The sequence below is a fragment of the Podarcis cretensis genome (assembly GCF_951804945.1).
Source record: "Podarcis cretensis genome assembly, chromosome: 9".
Lineage (NCBI taxonomy): Eukaryota > Metazoa > Chordata > Lepidosauria > Squamata > Lacertidae > Podarcis > Podarcis cretensis.
In genome coordinates this window covers 749,098-767,500 of record NC_137178.1, presented here as the reverse complement: position 1 = coordinate 767,500, position 18,403 = coordinate 749,098, and the positions used below count along the sequence as shown (strand labels likewise).

Sequence of the window (18,403 nt, the reverse complement as noted above, 5' to 3'; positions counted from 1 at the left end):
CAGGTCCTAGTCCAACATGAGTTCCTGGCTGTTGTTGGACTACAACTCCCAGCATCCCTCCCCACTGGTCCTGCAACCACTGGATGATGGGAGTTGTAGTCCAACAGCAGCCAGGGCCCCCACGAGAGACCCCGCCTCAAGGAGTTTGCCTTCCGAGTCTTCCTGGGCAGGGAGCCCCAGGGATGGCTGGCACACGAGGAGGTGCCTGGGCCCCAGCGCTGCGTACCCCCAAAGAACTTGTAGGAAGAAGCTTGTCTCTAGAATTATTTATTTCATAAAATGTATACGTGGCTTGATTGTAAGAAAAACACCTCAAAGCCGTTTGTGAAAAGATGAAAAAAGAAAATCATCATCAAGAAAAAATTCCAGTAGCTTAAAACGTACAAGAAGTTAAAATACTGAGAGGGGTTTAAATTCACATCCACTTTCTAAGCATCTGAGTAGGCTTGTCTAAACAAGAATGTTTTTAGCAGTGACACTGCCTGCTTGATGTCAACAGGCAGGGTGTTCCAAAGTGCAGGTGCTGCCACACTAGATGAATAAATTATTACAAGTGCAGAACGGGTATTATGTGACTCTTGCAGTAGTGCTAATTCCACCGACTGAAGCAGTTGCGGTCAGGTGATCTTCTAGGTCAGGTGGTTCCCAGTTAAGAGCTTTAAATACTAACAATAACACCTTGAACTTGGCCCAGTTTTAAATCTGCAATCAGTGCAAATCTAAAATACGGCTTCCTGCCAGGAATTGAAAGATAGCTAACATAATGACTGGGGCTGGTAGGAATTGGGGGGTCCAGCAACATCTGAAGGGCCAAAGGTTCCCCGTTCTGACCTGCGGAATTCACTGTCACAAGATGATTTTTATTTTTATTAAATTTTCAACAAAAATAAGAAGCAAACAACAACAAACACAACAACAACCACAAACAAAGAAACTTATACACAACAACAATATCAAATCCATAAAAAGGATGCTCTGAATCCCGTGATTCCCCACTTCCTTAAATTCCCTTTTCAACTATATGCCATTTCTACTCCAAATTATTTTTTCTACCTCAGATTTCCTGTATTAATCGTAAAATTACAAGTGTTCTTAAAATCCTGCCAGTGTATTAACCTGTTTACAGGACTTTTGCAAATACGTAATAACCATTTTCCATTCTTTTTTAAATTTCTTGCCATCTTGATTTCTGAGCTTTCCAGTTAGTTTTGTCATTTCAGCATAGTCCACTAACTCACTGTCACAAGATGTGTTGGTGGCCACTGACTTGGATGGTTTCGAATATGTTAAATCAATGTTATGCATTAACCATGATAAACAAGAGGAACATCACTGCCACTGCGAATGTGCCACTGGTTTGCTGGGGGAAAGAAATTGGGGGGTGCTGTTTCCTACAGTGCCCTCTTGTGGGGTTTCTGGTGGGACACTGGGAAACTGGAAAGAAGAAGAGAGATTTCTGCCTTAGTAAAGCCTAAGGAGTAACGCTAGAGGTTGAGCCTTGCTTATATGGGGTCAGCTCCTTATATTAGAAGCTAGAGCCTGTTTAAAGCCCTAAACGGCCTCGGCTCAGTATACCTGAAGAAGCATCTCCACCCCCATTGTTCAGCCGGGACACGGAGGTCCTGGTTCGAGGGCCTGCTGGTGGTTCCCTCCCTGCGAGAAGTGAGGTTACAGGGAACCAGGCAGAGGGTCTTCTCGGTGGTAGCGCCTGCCCTGTGAAACGCCCTCCCATCAAATGTCAAGGAGAGAAAAAACTACATGACTTTTAGAAGACATCTGAAGGCAGCCCTGTTTAGGGAAGTTTTTAATGACTGATGTCTTAATGTATTTTTAATCTTTTGTTGAAAGCTGCACAGAGTGGGCAGGGTAGAAATAAATAGTAACTACTACTACTACTACAACAACAACATTTAATTTATATCCCGCCCTCCCCAGCCAAAGCCGGGCTCAGAGCGGCTAACAGCAATAAAAGTAACACAGCATTCTAAAATCAGTATTCTAAAATCAGTTCAAAATCAAATGGCAACCACTGAGCCAGAGTTCTGTGAGGATTACAGAAAGGGGGTGGGTCAGGCTGTGCCTTAGCCAAAGGCCTGGCAGGTCAGCACTGTCTTGCAGGCCCTGCAAAGTCCCGCAGGGCCCTGGTCTCTTGGGACAGAGCGTTCCACCAGATCGGGGCCACAGCCAAAAAAGCCCTGGCTCTGGTTGAGGCCAGCCTAACCTCCCTGTGGCCCGGGAGCTCCAAGATGTTTTTATCTGAAGACTGTAAGGTCCTCCATGGGGCATACCAGGAGAGGCAGTCCCATATTATTATTATTATTACTACTACTACTATTCCCTTTTTCTTGCAGAGTCTTTTGCTCTCGCAGAGCTGTGGGGCATGGAGGAGCCTCAGCACCTCAGCTGCAGTTCTGCAGAAGCCAGCCAAGGTAAGGTCCCTCCTCTCTCTCGGGCGCGTGGAGACGCTCTCCCTTCTTCCAGCTTCAGGCTTTCTCTGTTAACTGATGGTTTTCTATGCCACAATTCTGTGTTGCAACCAGTGTACGAGATGATAAGAGAGCTGTAATTCATCTGCAAAAGGAGGCTAAAAATACTGTCATACCTTACAGGGTTGTTGTAAGGGCCACCAATGTATGTGTAGTGCTTTTTTTGTAAAGTTCTTTCTTAAAATTCATGTTATAATGTATACAAAACAGAGAGAACAGTTGTAACAAACAGATGAAAATGGAGACATGACATAAAGATTGCAATGAGAGTACTGAAATTAAAAGTTAAGGAAGTCAAGGTGTGGTGGAGGGGAGTGATAGGGTGGGGAGATGGGAATTCATGAGGCGGGGAAGGATATAGGTTTATACTGTATATGTTTATGTTCAGTGTGTTTTTTCTTTTGTATTTTATGTAGTACGAAAATGTAATAAAAAAAATTAAAAAATGAAAATGAAAAGCAAAGCTATGAAATAGGCCTGTAGAATGAGTACAGTTGCACATGGGTTAAAATGACAAAAACCAAGTTGAGACTATGTTATCAGATTATCAAGTATAGCTCCAGATTTGTCAGGCTGGTGGTGAGGGTTGTGTGGTGCTTGATATCCTTTGGGAAAGCTCAATTTAAGTGTAGTTATAATTTTCTCACTTCAAGGAAAGGACCTGATATTAGAGAGAGAGAGAGAGACTCACTTGCTTTCAATACCTTGAAGAAGAAGAAGAAGAAGAAAAAGAAGGGACAATTTTAATCCCATTTATTAAGTCCAGGATAAGAACACCCTCCCAGTAGTGGGACATCTTTGAGGAGGGGAGGGTCTGGGGGAGCACCTGCTCTCATTGCACAAGGTCCTAATTTCGGTCCCTGGTGTTCCCAGTGAGAAGGATCAGGAATCTGAAGATGATGGGAGACCCTCCTCTGCCATAAATCCTGGAACTGAGCTTCCAGTCAGGTGATTCTCCTGGGCAGACAGGCTGGCCTGCTGAGGCCGCTTCCTATATTTGCTTGGAATTTGCTTACTATCTTTGTTTACGCCCTTCCTAAATGTCTCCCTCATTGGAGGTTTTTAAACAGAGGTTAGATGCTGTAGTTGTGATTCCTGCGGCAGCTAGACTGGGGACTGGGAGCGGCCGCTGGGACCACATAACACCGGTCCTGAGAGATCTGCATTGGCTCCCAGGACATTTCTGAGCACAGTTCAAAGTGTTGGTGCTGACCTTGAAAGCCCTAAACGGCCTCGGTCCTGTATACCTTAAGGAGCGTCTCCACCCCCATCGTTCCGCCTGGACACTGAGATCCAGCGCTAAGGGCTTTCTGGCGGTTCCCTCATTGCAAGAAGTGAGGATACAGGGAACCAAACAGAAGGCCTTCTCAATAGTGGCACCCACCCTATGGAACGCCCTCCCATCAGATGTCAAGGAAATAAGCAACTATCCTGTTTTTAAAAGATATCTGAAAGCAGCCCTGTTCAGGGAAGTTTTTAATATTTAATGCTGTATTGTTTTTAATACTCAATTGGGAGCTGCCCAGAGTGGCTGAGGAAACTCAGCCGGATGGGCGGGGCATAAATACATACATACATACATACATACATACATACATTGTTGGGGGCTGGACCAGATGACCCTTGGTGTGACAGTTCTATGGCAAAGGGTTTTTTTTAAAAAAGAGAGAGAAATCTGTTCAGCTGCTGCCAGGGTGCTCATTTAGCTGTATATCTGATTTGCATAATTCCCCCCAGCTTAGAGGGTTGGGTTTTTTTAACCCCGTCTAGAGGATGGGAAGTAAAAACCAGATCTGCTCTCCTTGCTATGAGGAACAGGATGGGTGTGACTCTGTGCTCTCTTCTAGGCGGAGAGCTTCACCTCGGAGGGTGTGTTCCCCGTCACCATGATCCCAGGGGATGGGGTGGGCCCCGAGCTCATGCACTCCGTCAAGGAAGTCTTCAAGGTAAGAGCGCTTGCTTCGCTTGGCGATTTCTCAAGAGCTTGGCTTTGGGGATATCCTGCGTGGGCTGGGAGGAGGCAAAGGGCTGGCTGGCTGAGACGCTCCAGTCTCTTGCGCTGCATGAAGCCGTGGCGCCTGTGCTGTCAAGCCCCAAGGTCTGGTCCTCAGGTCAAGACAGCTGGGCTCAGATCAGAATCCCAAGCCCAGCTGCATCCCAGGGTTGATGGGGAAAATCTCTCCTGGCTTGGCTCATCCTTGGCGGGGCCTGTGACAGCCAGTATGGGTGTTGCGCAGTGCCCGCGCACCTCGACAGGATTCCCTTTCCGCATGTGACATTCCTTGCAAGAGGCGGAGAGGGATGCCCCTGCACTACTCCAGGGGCAGAAGGGGGCTACCCTGGCCATGTGACCCAGCAGGAGGACACCCCACCTTCTCCTCTCCTGTGTGTTTCTGCAGGCGGCTGGTGTTCCTGTGCAGTTTGATGAGCACCACCTGAGTGAGGTGCAGAACATGGCTTCAGAGGAGATCCTGGATCAGGTCCTTGGCTCCATGGACAAGAGCAAAGTGGCCCTCATGGGTATGGCGTAAGGGGAAGTTGGTGGGCAAGGGCGTCCTTCATACGCCTTAGAGGCCCATGGCGTGCATCTGGGCCAAGCATAGGCAAACTCAGCCTTCCAGATGTTTGGGACTACAATTCCCATCATCCCAGACCACTGGTCCTGTTAGCTAGGGATGATGGGAATTGTAGTCCCAAACATCTGGAGGGCCGGAGTTTGCCTATGCCTGATCTGGGCCATGGGGAAGTGGCTTACATCTTGCAAGGAGATGGCTTTCTCTGGGCTGCCCTTAGCAAGGTTTCAGAGAAGGTGCCAGTTCACACCTTCACCTTATTACCCCTTGTTACCCTGTGGCTTTCCTCTGCAGAGGGCTGGGGTCTTTTCTCACTGTCTCTCGCCTTTGCAGGAAAGATCCACACCCCCATGGAATACAAAGGGGAACTGGCCTCCTACGACATGAGGCTCAGGTATGTTTCGGCAGCCTTGCACCGGGTAGACTAGATATACTTCAAATGCCGCCACCATCCAGCTAAAGGCATCCAATTTGCTGTTGTCTGAAAGGATGTAAAGGTTGTGTTTCCCTATATGATGCTTTTCCACAATGAGCTTTGCCCAAAGCAGCAAACATCCAAAATATCAAAATGAGGAGCATGTCGGTAAATTTAAAAAATGACCAAAATCAACAATTTAGCAAACAAAATAATATTTCAAATTGCAAAAAAACAACAACCGCTAAACAGTCTAGCCTTAAATACAAAGCAAAATTAGCAATGAAGTTTCTGGTACCAATCTTGCTACACTCCAAGGAGTCCGACTTAAATGCATTTCAGAGGGGAGAGGTAGATCGCGTACAGGGGGCATACAGGCGAGGTGAAAGCCTCGGCTCAGGTGCCTTTGCCTTATTTAAGGCAGCCCTGGATAGGGAAGTTTTTAACGTGTGATGGTTTTAGATTTTGTTGGAATTCGCCCAGAGTGGCTGGGGAAACCCAGTCAGATGAGCGGCATATAATAAACCTTTTATTTATTTATTTTATTATTTATTATTGCTGGGCCAGCCCATCCCGGTGACTGAACAGACAGAGAATTGAATGAGCAGCCATGGGGGCAGATAGAGTTGGAGGATGTGGGGCCGACTGGTGTTGACACAGCACTTTAAAATGGTGGTGGTTGTCTCTGTAACTCTGGCTTCCCTCTTCCAGGCGCAAGCTGGACCTCTTTGCCAACGTGGTCCGTGTGAACAGCCTGCCCGGCTACAAAACGAGGCACAACAATCTGGACCTGGTGATCATCCGTGAGCAGACGGAGGGCGAGTACAGCTCCCTGGAGCACGAGGTGAGTGCCACCAATACAGTAATAAAAATAAATTTATAATTTACATGCCACCTATCTTGCTGGGTGACCCCAGCCACTCTGGGCAGCTCCTGACAAAAGAGAGTCAAAACACTATACAACATCACTTCCCTTCAGGTGTCTTTTGAAAAGCACATAGCTCATAGACCACATGACACCGGTCTTGAAAGGTCTACATTGGCTCCCAGAATATTTTCAAGCACAATTCAAAGTGTTGGTGCTGACCTTGAAAGCCCTAAACGGCCTGAAGGAGCGTCTCCACCCCCATCGTTCTGCCTGGACGCTGAGGTCCAGCACTGAGGGCCTTCTGGCGGTTCCCTCATTGCGAGAAGTGAGGCTACAGGGAACCAGACAGAGGGCCTTCTCGGTAGTGGTGCCTGCCCTGTGGAACACCTTTCCATCAGATGTCAAAGAGAAAAACAACTACCTGACATTTAGAAGACATCTTAAAGCAGCCCTGTTTAGGGAAGCTTTTTATGTTTAACAGAACACTGTATTTCAATACTTTGTTGTAAGCCACCCAGGGTGGCTGGGTATAAATAATAAATTATTATTATAAATTATTATATCTGTTTGGCATCTGCTGGAAGGGCTTCTGCTCTTGGCTGTGGTGGTCCAGCAGTTTGCCTAATGTTACGCAACTGAGCAAGATTCAGGGAGTGCGAGAGCCACTGTGTGAATGGGAAGGACGTTTCTAACGTAACGTTTGGTGATGGGGTTGGGGGTGAAAGGCTGTGTACACTGACAGCCCCCACAGTAAAATGGGGAGTGGGGAGGAGACAAAGCTAGCTTGTGTGAACCTTTGGGGTGGGGGTCGGAAGGGGAACAGGCAAAGTAGTTTTCTAGTGGGTTAGGAGCCAGTCTGCTTAACTGTACACCCCCCTGGTGTGGGGCTTCTCCCCTTGGCTCTGGAGAAGGCAGGCTCTGCTTGCTTCAAATTCATTCATTCTAAGCAGGTTCATTTAGCTCTAAGGGCAACTTGCCTAAGAACGTTGATGTACAAGACAACCCCTGTTTGCAGGCTTACATTCCAAAAGACGCAGCACAATAGGAAATGGGTTGGGATGGGATGAGGAAAACAAGCAAACTCAGGCACCAGTTCTTAAAGTTATAAAGTTTGAAAGGAAACAGTACTCAGGCAGGAGGGGGCGGATGAGGAGGAAGAGCCAGGTGGAGGCAGTCTCTGAGCAGAGCCCAGGAGGCCTGATGCTTGAAAGGGGCGGGGGCCTTGGTGGGGGCAAAGCCTTCCTTCATGTGGTTTGTGCTGCTTGTGCCCCCTTCTGTGCTCAGAGTGCCAAGGGTGTCATCGAGTGCATGAAGATCATCACTCGGGCCAAGTCGCAGCGCATTGCCAAGTTTGCCTTTGACTTTGCCACCAAGAAAGGGCGCTCCAAGGTCACGGCCGTCCACAAAGCCAACATCATGTGAGTGGGGAGCAGCGGGAGGGTGGGGGCCGGCTGGCTGGGGGCTCCTTTTCCTGTTGCTGACCCCCAGTCCCCATCTCAACACCCAGGGGGTTCCCAAGTGTTTGTGCTGCCACACTAAGGGGTCAAGTTCTTACAGATGCTGAACGGCTGTTCTGTGGCCCTTGGTGACAGAGTCAGTTCCATGGAACGAAGTGGCCGACCTGTTGAGATGAATGACCTAACTTGGACATGCTCCTTACTTTCATCATCATCATCATTTTTAATTTGTATATCGCCTTTGTATCTTACAATACTCAAGGCGGTTTACAAGTTGAAGAAACAAAAAATGTACAAAAACGCAATACAAAAATGTGATAATAAAACATAACTTTAAAATAGGCAGCCTACATCAAAAAAGTAACATTCCACAATCAATCAGAATAGTATAAAATAATAATATCAACATATAAAAGTTAAACAGAAATCCACCCAACAGTTGCAGTAATATCTAAACTATAATCAATAAAACAACGGCACATAAAACAATACAATACAAATTGAGAAGCAGAGGGTGGGGGAAGGCAGGTGGAAGGAGGCCTTGCCTGATGGAGTCTCTCCCTTCACAGTTCTTCCTCCAGGCCCAGCTCCCTTATGTGGACTCCTAGGGCCGGAGGGTGGGGCAAGGCAGTGGGTCAGTCTTAGTTGAATACCACCCCAAGTCTGTCTCCTGTTTCCACCTTACCCACTTACCTTGGGACAGCGTCCAGAATTTCAGACTGCCTTCTCTCTCTCTCTCAGGAAACTGGGCGATGGGCTTTTCCTGCGCTGCTGTAAAGAGGTGTCCGAGTTGTATCCCAAGATTAAATTTGACACCATGATCATAGACAACTGCTGCATGCAGGTAGGCCAGGCCCCTCGGTCCCTCCCTCCCCGCTGCCTCCTTCAGCAGATACGTTCCCTTGGGGACCCTTGCCCCTCTGCCCAGGCTTGTGGGTTGCCAGAGGAGTCCCCCAGCGTTGGCGGTGTGCCCCTGCAAGTCTCGTTTGCTGGGCGGCCTCACCCCCTACTGGCATGTGGCCTGCAGAGGAGCTTGGGCACAAAACCGTGAGCTGCCCGTGAGACTGGCATGACGGGAGGGTGCTTCCTGCCGCGATTCCACGTGCGATGGTGTGCCGTGTCTTCCTTCCAGCTGGTGCAAAACCCTTACCAGTTCGACGTCTTGGTCATGCCCAACTTGTATGGCAACATCATCGACAACCTGGCGGCCGGCCTGGTGGGTGGGGCCGGCGTGGTTCCTGGAGAGAGCTACAGTGCTGAATACGCCGTCTTTGAGATGGTGAGGAACTGATCGGGGCCGGGTTCACCCTCCCTCCGTCCCAGGGGCTTCAGGGGAAGCTGGGCAGCACAACGTGTCTGAGAGCATTTCCCCCTTTCTCTCCTTCCTTCCAGGGCGCCCGTCACCCCTTTGCTCAGGCTGTGGGGAGAAACATCGCCAACCCCACAGCCATGCTGCTCTCCTCGGCCAACATGTTGAGGCATCTCAAGTGAGTTCCCTGGGCTGAGTGGCAAGAGAGAAGGCGGGGAGCCTTCCAGCAGACTAAGAATACCACCTTCATTGTCATTGTACAACCTGTGTACAATGAAATTAAATGAGCCTCCCTTCACCCCAACACTCAGTCTCATTGCACTCTGTGTGCTTATCGAACAACACACCACCTCACAAATCAATTTCACTGTGTTATTTTCTGTTCAACAGCCTAACAGCCCCCAGACAAAAGCTATTTTTTAGCCTGTTGGTACGGCTGATTATACTTCTATATCTCCTGCCCAAGGGTAGAAGATTAAAGAGGTGCATAGCTGTCAACATTTCCCTTTTTTAAAGGGAAATTCCCTTATTCCGAATAGGATTCCCTGCAAGAAAAGGGAAAGGTTGATAGCTATGAAGAGGTGATGGCCGGGGTGGCCTCCCTCACAGGGTTATTACTCCTCGTGACAGCCTCCTCTTTCTTTCTTCCTCTGTCTAGCTTGGAATACCACTCCACCATGATCTCGGACGCCGTTAGGAAGGTGATCAAAGTTGGCAAAGTGAGTATTGAGCTGTCTGATTTCTGTACTTTCCTTTCTGCTGTGTGCTGAGCCTGTCTCTGCTTCTCTTCCCTCCGTGTTGTGCCCAGTTCTGGCTGGCAGGTTCTGTTGGGGCAGTTGAGGGGGGAGTTCAGGCCAAGGAGAGAAGGGGGGGGGCAGAATTTGCCAGGGCAGCTGACTCACTCCCCCAGGAGGAGGAGGAGGCTATTGGGGCTTGTTTGTACTTAGAGCTCACCCTTCATGAAATGGTGCCCGGGTGGATTACAAAAATATCCTGCTTAAAATTATTTTCAAATTATTATTATTATATTTATTTATACCCCTCCTTTTCCTCAGTGCAGGACTTAAGGCAGCTTACACAAATTTAAGCAGCACAAATAAAATACAAAAAGCAGAAAACATATACAGTGGTACCTCGGGTTACATACGCTTCAGGTTACAGACTCCGCTAACCCAGAAATAGTGCCTCGGGTTAAGAACTTTGCTTCAGGATGAGAACAGAAATCGTGGTGCGGCGGCAGCAGCAGGAGGCCCCATTAGCTAAAGTGGTGCTTCAGGTTAAGAACAGTTTCAGGTTAAGAATGGACCTCTGGAACGAATTAAGTACTTAAACCGAGGTACCACTGTAAAAATTAAAAAGTGATCAAACTATAATAGAATTAAAACAGTGTAAAATTAAATCCTTTAAAATACAGATAGCAAAAACAGCACAGCACAATTAAAAGCCCTTGCTTAAAAAACAGTTCCCAAAGGCCTGTTGGAACAAAACAGGCTTCATCTGCCAGCAGAAGGACAGCAAGGAGGGAGGCAGCCCAGCTCCCCAGAAGGCCCTCTCCTGCGTCCCCACCAAAAACTCCTAAAATAAAACCCCCAAAATGACCAAAGTAACAAAACAGCATCACAGAGCGGCAGCAGGAGGGTGAATTGGCCAGTGGTGGCCAGGCATAGATCCCTCTGAGTGGAGGTCAGTCCACCCCCCTGGGAGCCACACCAGCCAGGCCTCCCCCGCTGAGCTCAACACCTGGGCACCCAAGTCGCTCCCCCCCCCACACACACTCCTCATTTACCAGCGCAACTGCAGCTCAGTGGACGCAGCTCTCGGAGAGACGCCAGTTTCTCCGTGTGGAACTGGGAATAAAGATCAGATTCCCTTGGCAGGGAAGGGACTATTGACTACAGTGCCTGCCCCCAACCCATCTCAGACTTCTCCCACGCTGGGGCCTGGCCACAAACAGGGCCGCCTCTCTCTCACGCAGAACCTGATTGGGAATCGTGTGTGTGGTTGTTCCATCCCTTTGGGGTGACCTCGCCGCTTGTGGCACGGCTGGTTCTTGGTGCCATTCACAGGACAAGACTCTTCCCAGCACAGCCTCTCTCCTCTTCGCAGCTGCAGACAGCCAGCCATGTGTCCTTGCTAGCATCCAGCGGGAAATGGGGCTGGGGTCCTGCGTCTTCTGCCCCCTTCTCCCAGCTGTTCCCCTTGTCCTGTCGTCTCCCCTCTTCAGAGCCTTCTGTGGACCGTCTTGTGGTCCACAGATGTGCCGTCTTGTGGTCTGTGGCCTTGGTGGGGTGAGAGTGTCTCTGTGTCTCTCTTTGCCTCTCACTTTCTCTGGGTGCAGCTTGGGACTTTCCCCTTCCCTGTTTTTTTTTTGGGGGGGGGGTTCGTGTTTCCCCCCTCCCACATCTCACAGCCACATGTCTGTCTCCCTCTCCCCTCCTTCCCTGTGTTGGATTGTAGGTGCGGACGCAGGACATGGGCGGTTACTCGACCACCTCTGACTTCGTCAAGTCTGTGATTGACCACTTGCACCCCCACTACGGGGCCTAGGGCTGGCCTGGCCCTCGGCTGCTCCCCGCCCGGCCCCCCAGCACATGGGCGCCACAGACACCTCCTCCCTCGGGGCTGCCTGTCTCAGAAGAGATCTGGGCGTGCTCTCCCTTGCATCTCAGATCTGAAGCTGGCCGGTCCCTACTGGGGAGGGAATGTTTTCTTGCCCCCCCCAAATCTCTTAACCCTGGGTATGGGTCCCATAGATGAATTGAGGACACTCCTCGGTGCTGTGAGCCTTTGGGAACTGCTCCAGGCCTGGGTCCCCAGGCAGGCCTCCCCCTGGAGTCCCCCACAAAGACTTGCCCATAGTTTTGAAAGCAGGCACTCTTGAGAGGCTGGGGTCCTTCAGGCTGCTCTGCCCCCTCCCTTTCCCCCTCTTTTTCTGGGTGGAAATACCCCCCCTTCCCACTGAAGCCCAGGCTGGAACTGGCCTTGGTCCCCCTTTCAAGGGAAAGAGGTTTTTCCTGCCCATAGTCCCTTTTCAGCAAAGCTGAGCTCTGCAGGCGATGCTGTGACCTTTGTGGGGAAGGGTCCCAGTGCCCCCACCCTGCTGCTGAGGAGGGTACCTTTTGTGGCTAGACCCTTGGTTCCTGCAGTTCTGACACAGGAGGAGGAGGAGTGTTTTGTTACAGCTCTGGTCCCTTGCAGAATCACGACAGCCTGGCACCAGTCTCTGCAAATGGACCTTTAGGCCCACGGAAATCCAGGTCATGGGGATTTGTCGGAATCTGCCTGTGGTGCATGTGCCAGGTGGTGGTTTGACCCCCATGGGGGTTGTCTCATTTTGAGGCCAGCTGGCTGTGTTGGCGTGAATGTGTGGGCAGAGAATCCCACGTGTGCTCAGCTGTCATCCTACTCCATATTAATTGTGAATAAAACCGTTGCGGATTTTCTGCACCAAGTGGCTCTGCTCCCTCCTTGGGGCTGTGTGTGTCTGATTCCTGGCAACATCTCTGCTGTGGACCCCAGAGGGAGAGCACTGGGCCTCTGGACTCCAGACCCGGCCCCTGGAGAAGTTCCAGCCCTGGGGAACCTCTGCATGGTTAAGCGTTTGCCCAGCCCCAACTGGTCTGGCAGCCCTGGAGTGGAGCAGGAGCCAGAGGCTTCACCTGGGTCTGCCTCCCTCCCTCCCTCCCTCCCTGCTCTTGGCCCCCCAACGGAGCCCCACGGATGCTCCCCTCTCCCTTTCCGGCTCGAGCGTTGGTGAAACAACAGACGTCCTCTTCCCGCTCTACTGGAGCTTCCTCTCCCTGCCTCCATATTCATTTGCACACTGCCCATCCTGCGCCTTCAGCTTCATTGCATGACCATAGATACCATGGCTAGCAAGGCAGTAATCACTAAAATAGAAAGTGAACATCACGCTTACCATCAGCAATTCATCCAGGTAGTTTAGATTTCCCCACAACTTAGAACTATACACGTGAGAGGTTCAGAAAAGAAGCAGCCATGGTGGGGGGGTGCCTGGCAGGCCTCCCTGGAGAGGGCATTTCAGTGGCAAAAGAGGGGGGGGTACACCTTTTGTGAAAAGTCTCCCCCTCTGCAATGAGGCAGGTGCTGGCAGTGGTATCATTTTGCAGGCTGGCCTGCTTGTAGGGATGCCTGTTCATTTAGCCTCTTCCCTGATGGGCCAATTGAACTTCTAAGGTGTGCTTTGTGAAGCGCCTTAGGATTTATGGAAGGTGACACAGAAATATTTTTAAATAAATGGGGATTCAGGAAACTCAGTATGTCAGCTTAACCCCCTCTGTTCCTGACAAATGCTGGAAGGTGCTGCTGAAGTTGCCCTTCTGAGCGCCTCAGTGAGCAGGAGGGACAGCCTGGCTTCTACAAGGATTGGGAAGGTGCAGCAGAGCAGGGTTTCCTAGCAGCATTTGCCCAGTCGCTGGCCAAAAGCTCCTGAGCGAACAGCTGCTGAAGGAACAGGAAGCGCTGACTGAGGGGTGAATGGAGAGAAGTAAAAAGTGGGGTGCCCAAAGGATGGTGCAGGGCCTGGGGCCGTTTCCCTGATCTGGAGCCAGAGGTCAGGTGGCCAGGCTTGCCAGCGAAACTCATGGAAAACAGGAGGTAGCTCTGAAGAGCTCCAAAGGGCTCTCTCCCAGACAGGCAAGAGGCCACGAAATGGCAAAGAAGTACAACGGTACTTTGGATCTCAAAATTGATCCATTCCATAAGTCCGTTCCAAAACCAAGGTGTGCTTTCCCATAGAAAGTAACGGGAAATTGATTAATCCATTCCAGACTTTTAAAAACAACCCCTAAAACAGCAATTTAACATGAATCTTACTATCTAACGAGACCACTGATCCCTAAAATGAAAGCAACAATGTGCTGCAGTCACACAATCAATTAGTAGCTGAACTGGGTTCCACACAGTCACAAAAACAAAACAAAAATGCCACACACAAAAATGCAAACTAAATAGCAAAAACAGACCCCAGCATAACACTCAAAACGGAGCATATTCAGCTTCCGACAAAAGTTCGCAAACAGGAACACATACTTCCAGGTTCACAGTGTTTGGGTTCCAAGTTGTTTGAGTCCCAAGGCGTTTGAGAACCAAGGAACCCCTGTACAGTATGAATAATTTGCTGAAAGTAAGTATATTTGCTGTGCCGGGGGGGGGGGGAAGGTCCTCCCTTCGTGTCTGTGCTTACGGGGTCTGAGCTGGTGGGGAAGGGCTTGTAGACAGCAGGTGGGAAATGTGGGCTCCCTGTGTGGCAGCAGTGAGAAAGGCAAAATGAGTTGTGGGGTGGCGAAGGACCTTTGCGGTCTTTTAGCACACCTTGCTGCCTGCACATGGCAGGATCACTGATATGATGGCTGTCAGCCCCTACTGCAACGCCTCCAGCGAAGGACAGCCCAACGCCCCCCCAAGGAAGAGGGTCTCACTTTGGTGCAGCTCCTGTTTCTTAGGAAGCTGTTCGCCCTCCTGTCTTTCAGCCAAGATCTTCTGCTTTGTCCTTCCCAGCCAGTGCTTCTCTGCAGCGACAACAAAGGGCTCCGCTCTGGCTTCTGCAGGACCAGCCCTTCAGATCCTTGCAGATTGCGCTCCTGTCTTTGCTCCTCTCCCAGACCCTGCCTGACCTCAACTTTTTTTCCCTTTTCCAAAAGTTTTATTGCTTTTCAACATTCATCACAAGAATAACATAACAAAATACACAACAAAGAAAAAACACACACCACACTACAATAAACTAAACACACAAGAAAGAAAAAAAGATCTCTTCAAATATCCAACTTTCATCATTGTTGACTGACTTCCTCGAATCCCCTCTAACTGAATTTCATTATATCACCTTTATAACAGTTCTCAAAGGTCATATTTCTAATAATATTAGCTCCTTTCATTTACTAACCTCCTTTAATATTCTAATCCTTAATATTTATTCTACCCCTAAGCCTCTTTGTTACTTCCAAGGATTTTCTGTTTATCTTATATCCTGCTTGACCTCAACTTAAACTTTCCCCGGTACAACTAACAGTCCTGTGGAAACACGGTGGAACTTTACAATAATTGCAAAAGAAATCCACAGTACCAGGCAGGGCTTTATAGCGCCTGAGGCTTCTATTCTGTTGCCCAACGGTTGAGAGGAAGCCGTTTTCCCCTCGCACAATTGAAGATTCACCTGCACTTGCTGTTTAAGTGGTAGTTGCCAAAGGAACTTCTAGGGATTACCTGATCTCAGACAAACCCGCCACAGAAAAGAAAAATCCTGATTTTTTTTTGGGGGGGGGGGGGGCAAAAATGGAGATTCCAAAGACTGCTCAGAAAGGACAGAAACTCTTTATGACCTCAGGGATTCCTACTTCGTGGTGTCCAAACAACTTTCTCATCATTCACAGCTCTGACCACACATTGGTTAAATACGCTGTCAGGTGAGAACCAAAGGACTATTTCACAGACTTGCTTAAAAAGGGCCCTTGCATGTTTTGCTTCATGGCTTTGTACGCGGGCTAGACTTGCACACAAACACACGTGTAAAACAATGAGGGCCCTTTTGGGCAGCACAGCAACAGCTCCTGCATTTGACAGCATGGTGAGAATAGAGGTAGTTTTTCACATAATGCCAGAAATGTCACCCTATCGAATGGATTACTAGTAAATCAAAAATGATTTCCACAAGACTTTGTAATGTCCGCCAACTCCAGACAGCTTTAGAGAAGTCTTCTGAAGTCACTGAAAAAGAACCAGATCTTTGCTAGAGAGTTGGTGGTGGGGGTGGGGAGGGAATAGCAAATTTTGGTAGAAATGGAGAATATATATGCAAGTTTGTTAGTGCTCTTTACATGTCAAAAGTCACTTTGTTCCTTTAGGAATATAAAACGTGTTATGTGTAACTTGGTTTACCATTAAATTATGTTTGGTATATTAAAAGTTCAGTTTGTGTTCACACAATAATTACAGATTTACTGTGCATTTTGAAATGTTTACAGTCTTTGTTACAAGATCGTAAACTGCAATCTGCTGAACTGTAAGGAGCCTCTTTGACCATACCAGTTTATGAGCAGGCAAAAGCAATCAAATGGGAGGACTCAGCCGCATCATAGTTTAAAAAAGAGGACATTACAGTTCAAAACTCTCACTGTTCTAGATGCCTTTTGCGACAGGAAATTTCATTAGCACAAGCAGTTTCTGAGCTCTGGGCGCAGTACTGCACCTGAGATTTCAGATTAAACCTGTAGAGTAGAAGGAAAAGAGGGCCTTTTTCTGCCTCCCCACTTCCAGCTACTCTCTGGAGAAGAGACCTTCTTAGAAATATTAGGGAAGGTGGGCAGGGGAAGGACTAGACCATGTGAAGAATGAACATAATATTTTAGCTGCAGTTGATTCATTTTCCTGTTATAAAAAAGCACGCCTAGACATGCTGTTGTTGCGCCCGTAACCTCGGTTTAAGGTGACATTTAGCTCCAGGCTTCCATATCTGTTTCTAACAATGTCCACCATTGTGATGCAGTCACTTATTTCCATAAAAAGAGCTGAGCAAAGCAGAGATGGGAGAGAGACAAGACGAAATAAACACCAGATGAAAAGACACCGTCTATTTCTTTCTGTCTCTGTTGCTTCTGATCGTTCATGTTTATCTTCAACTTCTAAAAACGGAAGTTTTTGCCTAGATTGGAAAGCGTCTAACACCCCTTTGCACCCTAGGCCAAAATAATTGGGGGTGAAAGCAAGAGTTTGGAAAACAAAAAGGGAGGGTGGCTAGATGGCTTGAAAGGCTGGCCAGGCACCCATGAGTAAGCCAGCAGTGGCCTCAAGAGGAAGGAGGAGGCCTGAGTGCTCTGCTCTTTCCTGCAGCAGCAAGGCTGCAGATAATAATAGTAATAATAATAATAATATCTTTATTGTCATTGCCCCCTCTCGTTGCAGTTAGTGATCAGAGGGCCCAGCTCTTGCTTTGGCTCCCTGTCTGCACAGCAGACTGTAAACTAGAAGGGAGGAGAGTTTGTAAATCATGGGATCTGCAACAGAAATGAGGGCACATCTGTGTGGCTTCAGGTCCCTTCTTAATACCCCCCTCTGTTGCATGATCCTTTTAATTAGAAACTCCACCAGATGGCAGTCCTGAACAAGTCACTCCCCATCATCTCTTGGAAGATTTTTGCAGTAGCTCTTCCCTCTTGGTTTAGGATCCAGGGAAAACAAGCCATTTTTTTGCAATTTAGGGTTAAGGTTAGGAATTTTAAAATCTTTGAAGTTCTTTGCAATTATGTATTATGTGCAATCCACTATTTGGAAGTTAGCAGTAATTGCATAATTAACATTGGTACCTGGTACTGTTTGGCATTTCCTTTCCCTCAGTTTGCTTTTCACAATTCCACCCTGGGATAACACTGAATGCATGCAATGCAGTGAACTGCAGCCCATACAAGTTCATGTCATAATACAGTCGTTCCCAGTTGGTGGGCACCCTGGAAGTGCGTGGCACCAGTCACGTAATAAAAACCACCACGAAGATCACAATTTTCAAAAGTTGGGGGTCCATGGCTTGGCTTTTTTTTAAAAAAAGGGGTCCACAGTACTTAGCTGATTGTAACCACTGCCATAATAAATATGAAAGTTTTAAAATTCCTATTACAGATAGGTAGCCGTGTTGGTCTGCCATAGTCAAAACAAAAAAAATTCCTTCCAGTAGCACCTTAAAGACCAACTAAGTTAGTTCTTGGTATGAGCTTTCGTGTGCATGCACACTTCTTCAGATATCTGAAGAAGTATCTGAAGAAGTGTGCATGCACACGAAAGCTCATACCAAGAACTAACTTAGTTGGTCTTTAAGGTGCTACTGGAAGGAATTTTTTTTGTTTTAAATTCCTAGATACCAACAAATATTGCTCCCTCCATAAATATATATTGTTCCTATTGACTTTGTTTTTGAAGTAGTATATTATTATTCTTGCACAAAGGACTCTTCTGGGGGAAGAAATGGCCTTTTTGCTAACCTCCCCATCTCTCTTCACAGGTGCGGACACCAGACATGGGTGGCTACTCCACATCCCACGACTTCACACGTGCCGTTATCACAGCTCTGAGCGAGTAGGGCTTGCCGAGAAACATGGGGGAGGAATTCAGAAATTAATTATGCTGCTGCTTTCTGCTTCTGCCAATTTATTGTGAGCTTAGCTCAGTGTTGCACAAATAAAGTGAATGTGGCCACTCCCATGAGTTGTATGCATGAAATACTCCTAGCAGACCTTGGACTCCTCTTCGGGGAAAGTGGGAAGAAGCGGCCGGCCCCGGAGTT

The 18,403-nt window shown here is 48.3% G+C and overlaps 2 protein-coding genes across 4 annotated transcripts in view; both read left to right on the top strand.

The window, feature by feature from the left end:
• The window catches only part of IDH3B (isocitrate dehydrogenase (NAD(+)) 3 non-catalytic subunit beta), a 20,330-nt gene extending 2,009 nt beyond the window's left edge, over positions 1–18,321 (top strand). The window contains exons 2-12 of one of the 2 annotated variants that reach the window (XM_079991033.1): positions 2,352–2,429; positions 4,334–4,432; positions 4,886–5,006; positions 5,393–5,453; positions 6,186–6,318; positions 7,627–7,760; positions 8,541–8,643; positions 8,932–9,078; positions 9,192–9,286; positions 9,767–9,827; positions 18,122–18,321. In XM_079991033.1, the coding sequence (XP_079847159.1) occupies positions 2,352–2,429; positions 4,334–4,432; positions 4,886–5,006; positions 5,393–5,453; positions 6,186–6,318; positions 7,627–7,760; positions 8,541–8,643; positions 8,932–9,078; positions 9,192–9,286; positions 9,767–9,827; positions 18,122–18,199 (1,110 nt within the window). In that variant the 3' untranslated portion in view covers positions 18,200–18,321. Of the gene's footprint in view, positions 1–2,351; positions 2,430–4,333; positions 4,433–4,885; positions 5,007–5,392; positions 5,454–6,185; positions 6,319–7,626; positions 7,761–8,540; positions 8,644–8,931; positions 9,079–9,191; positions 9,287–9,766; positions 9,828–11,565; positions 12,556–18,121 lie in introns of those variants that run through there. The other variant, XM_079991032.1, reaches the window with a different exon arrangement.
• Positions 1–18,403, top strand: part of WDR54 (WD repeat domain 54) — a 307,575-nt gene that overhangs the window by 128,015 nt on the left and 161,157 nt on the right. The gene's annotated exons all lie outside the window — the stretch shown is intronic.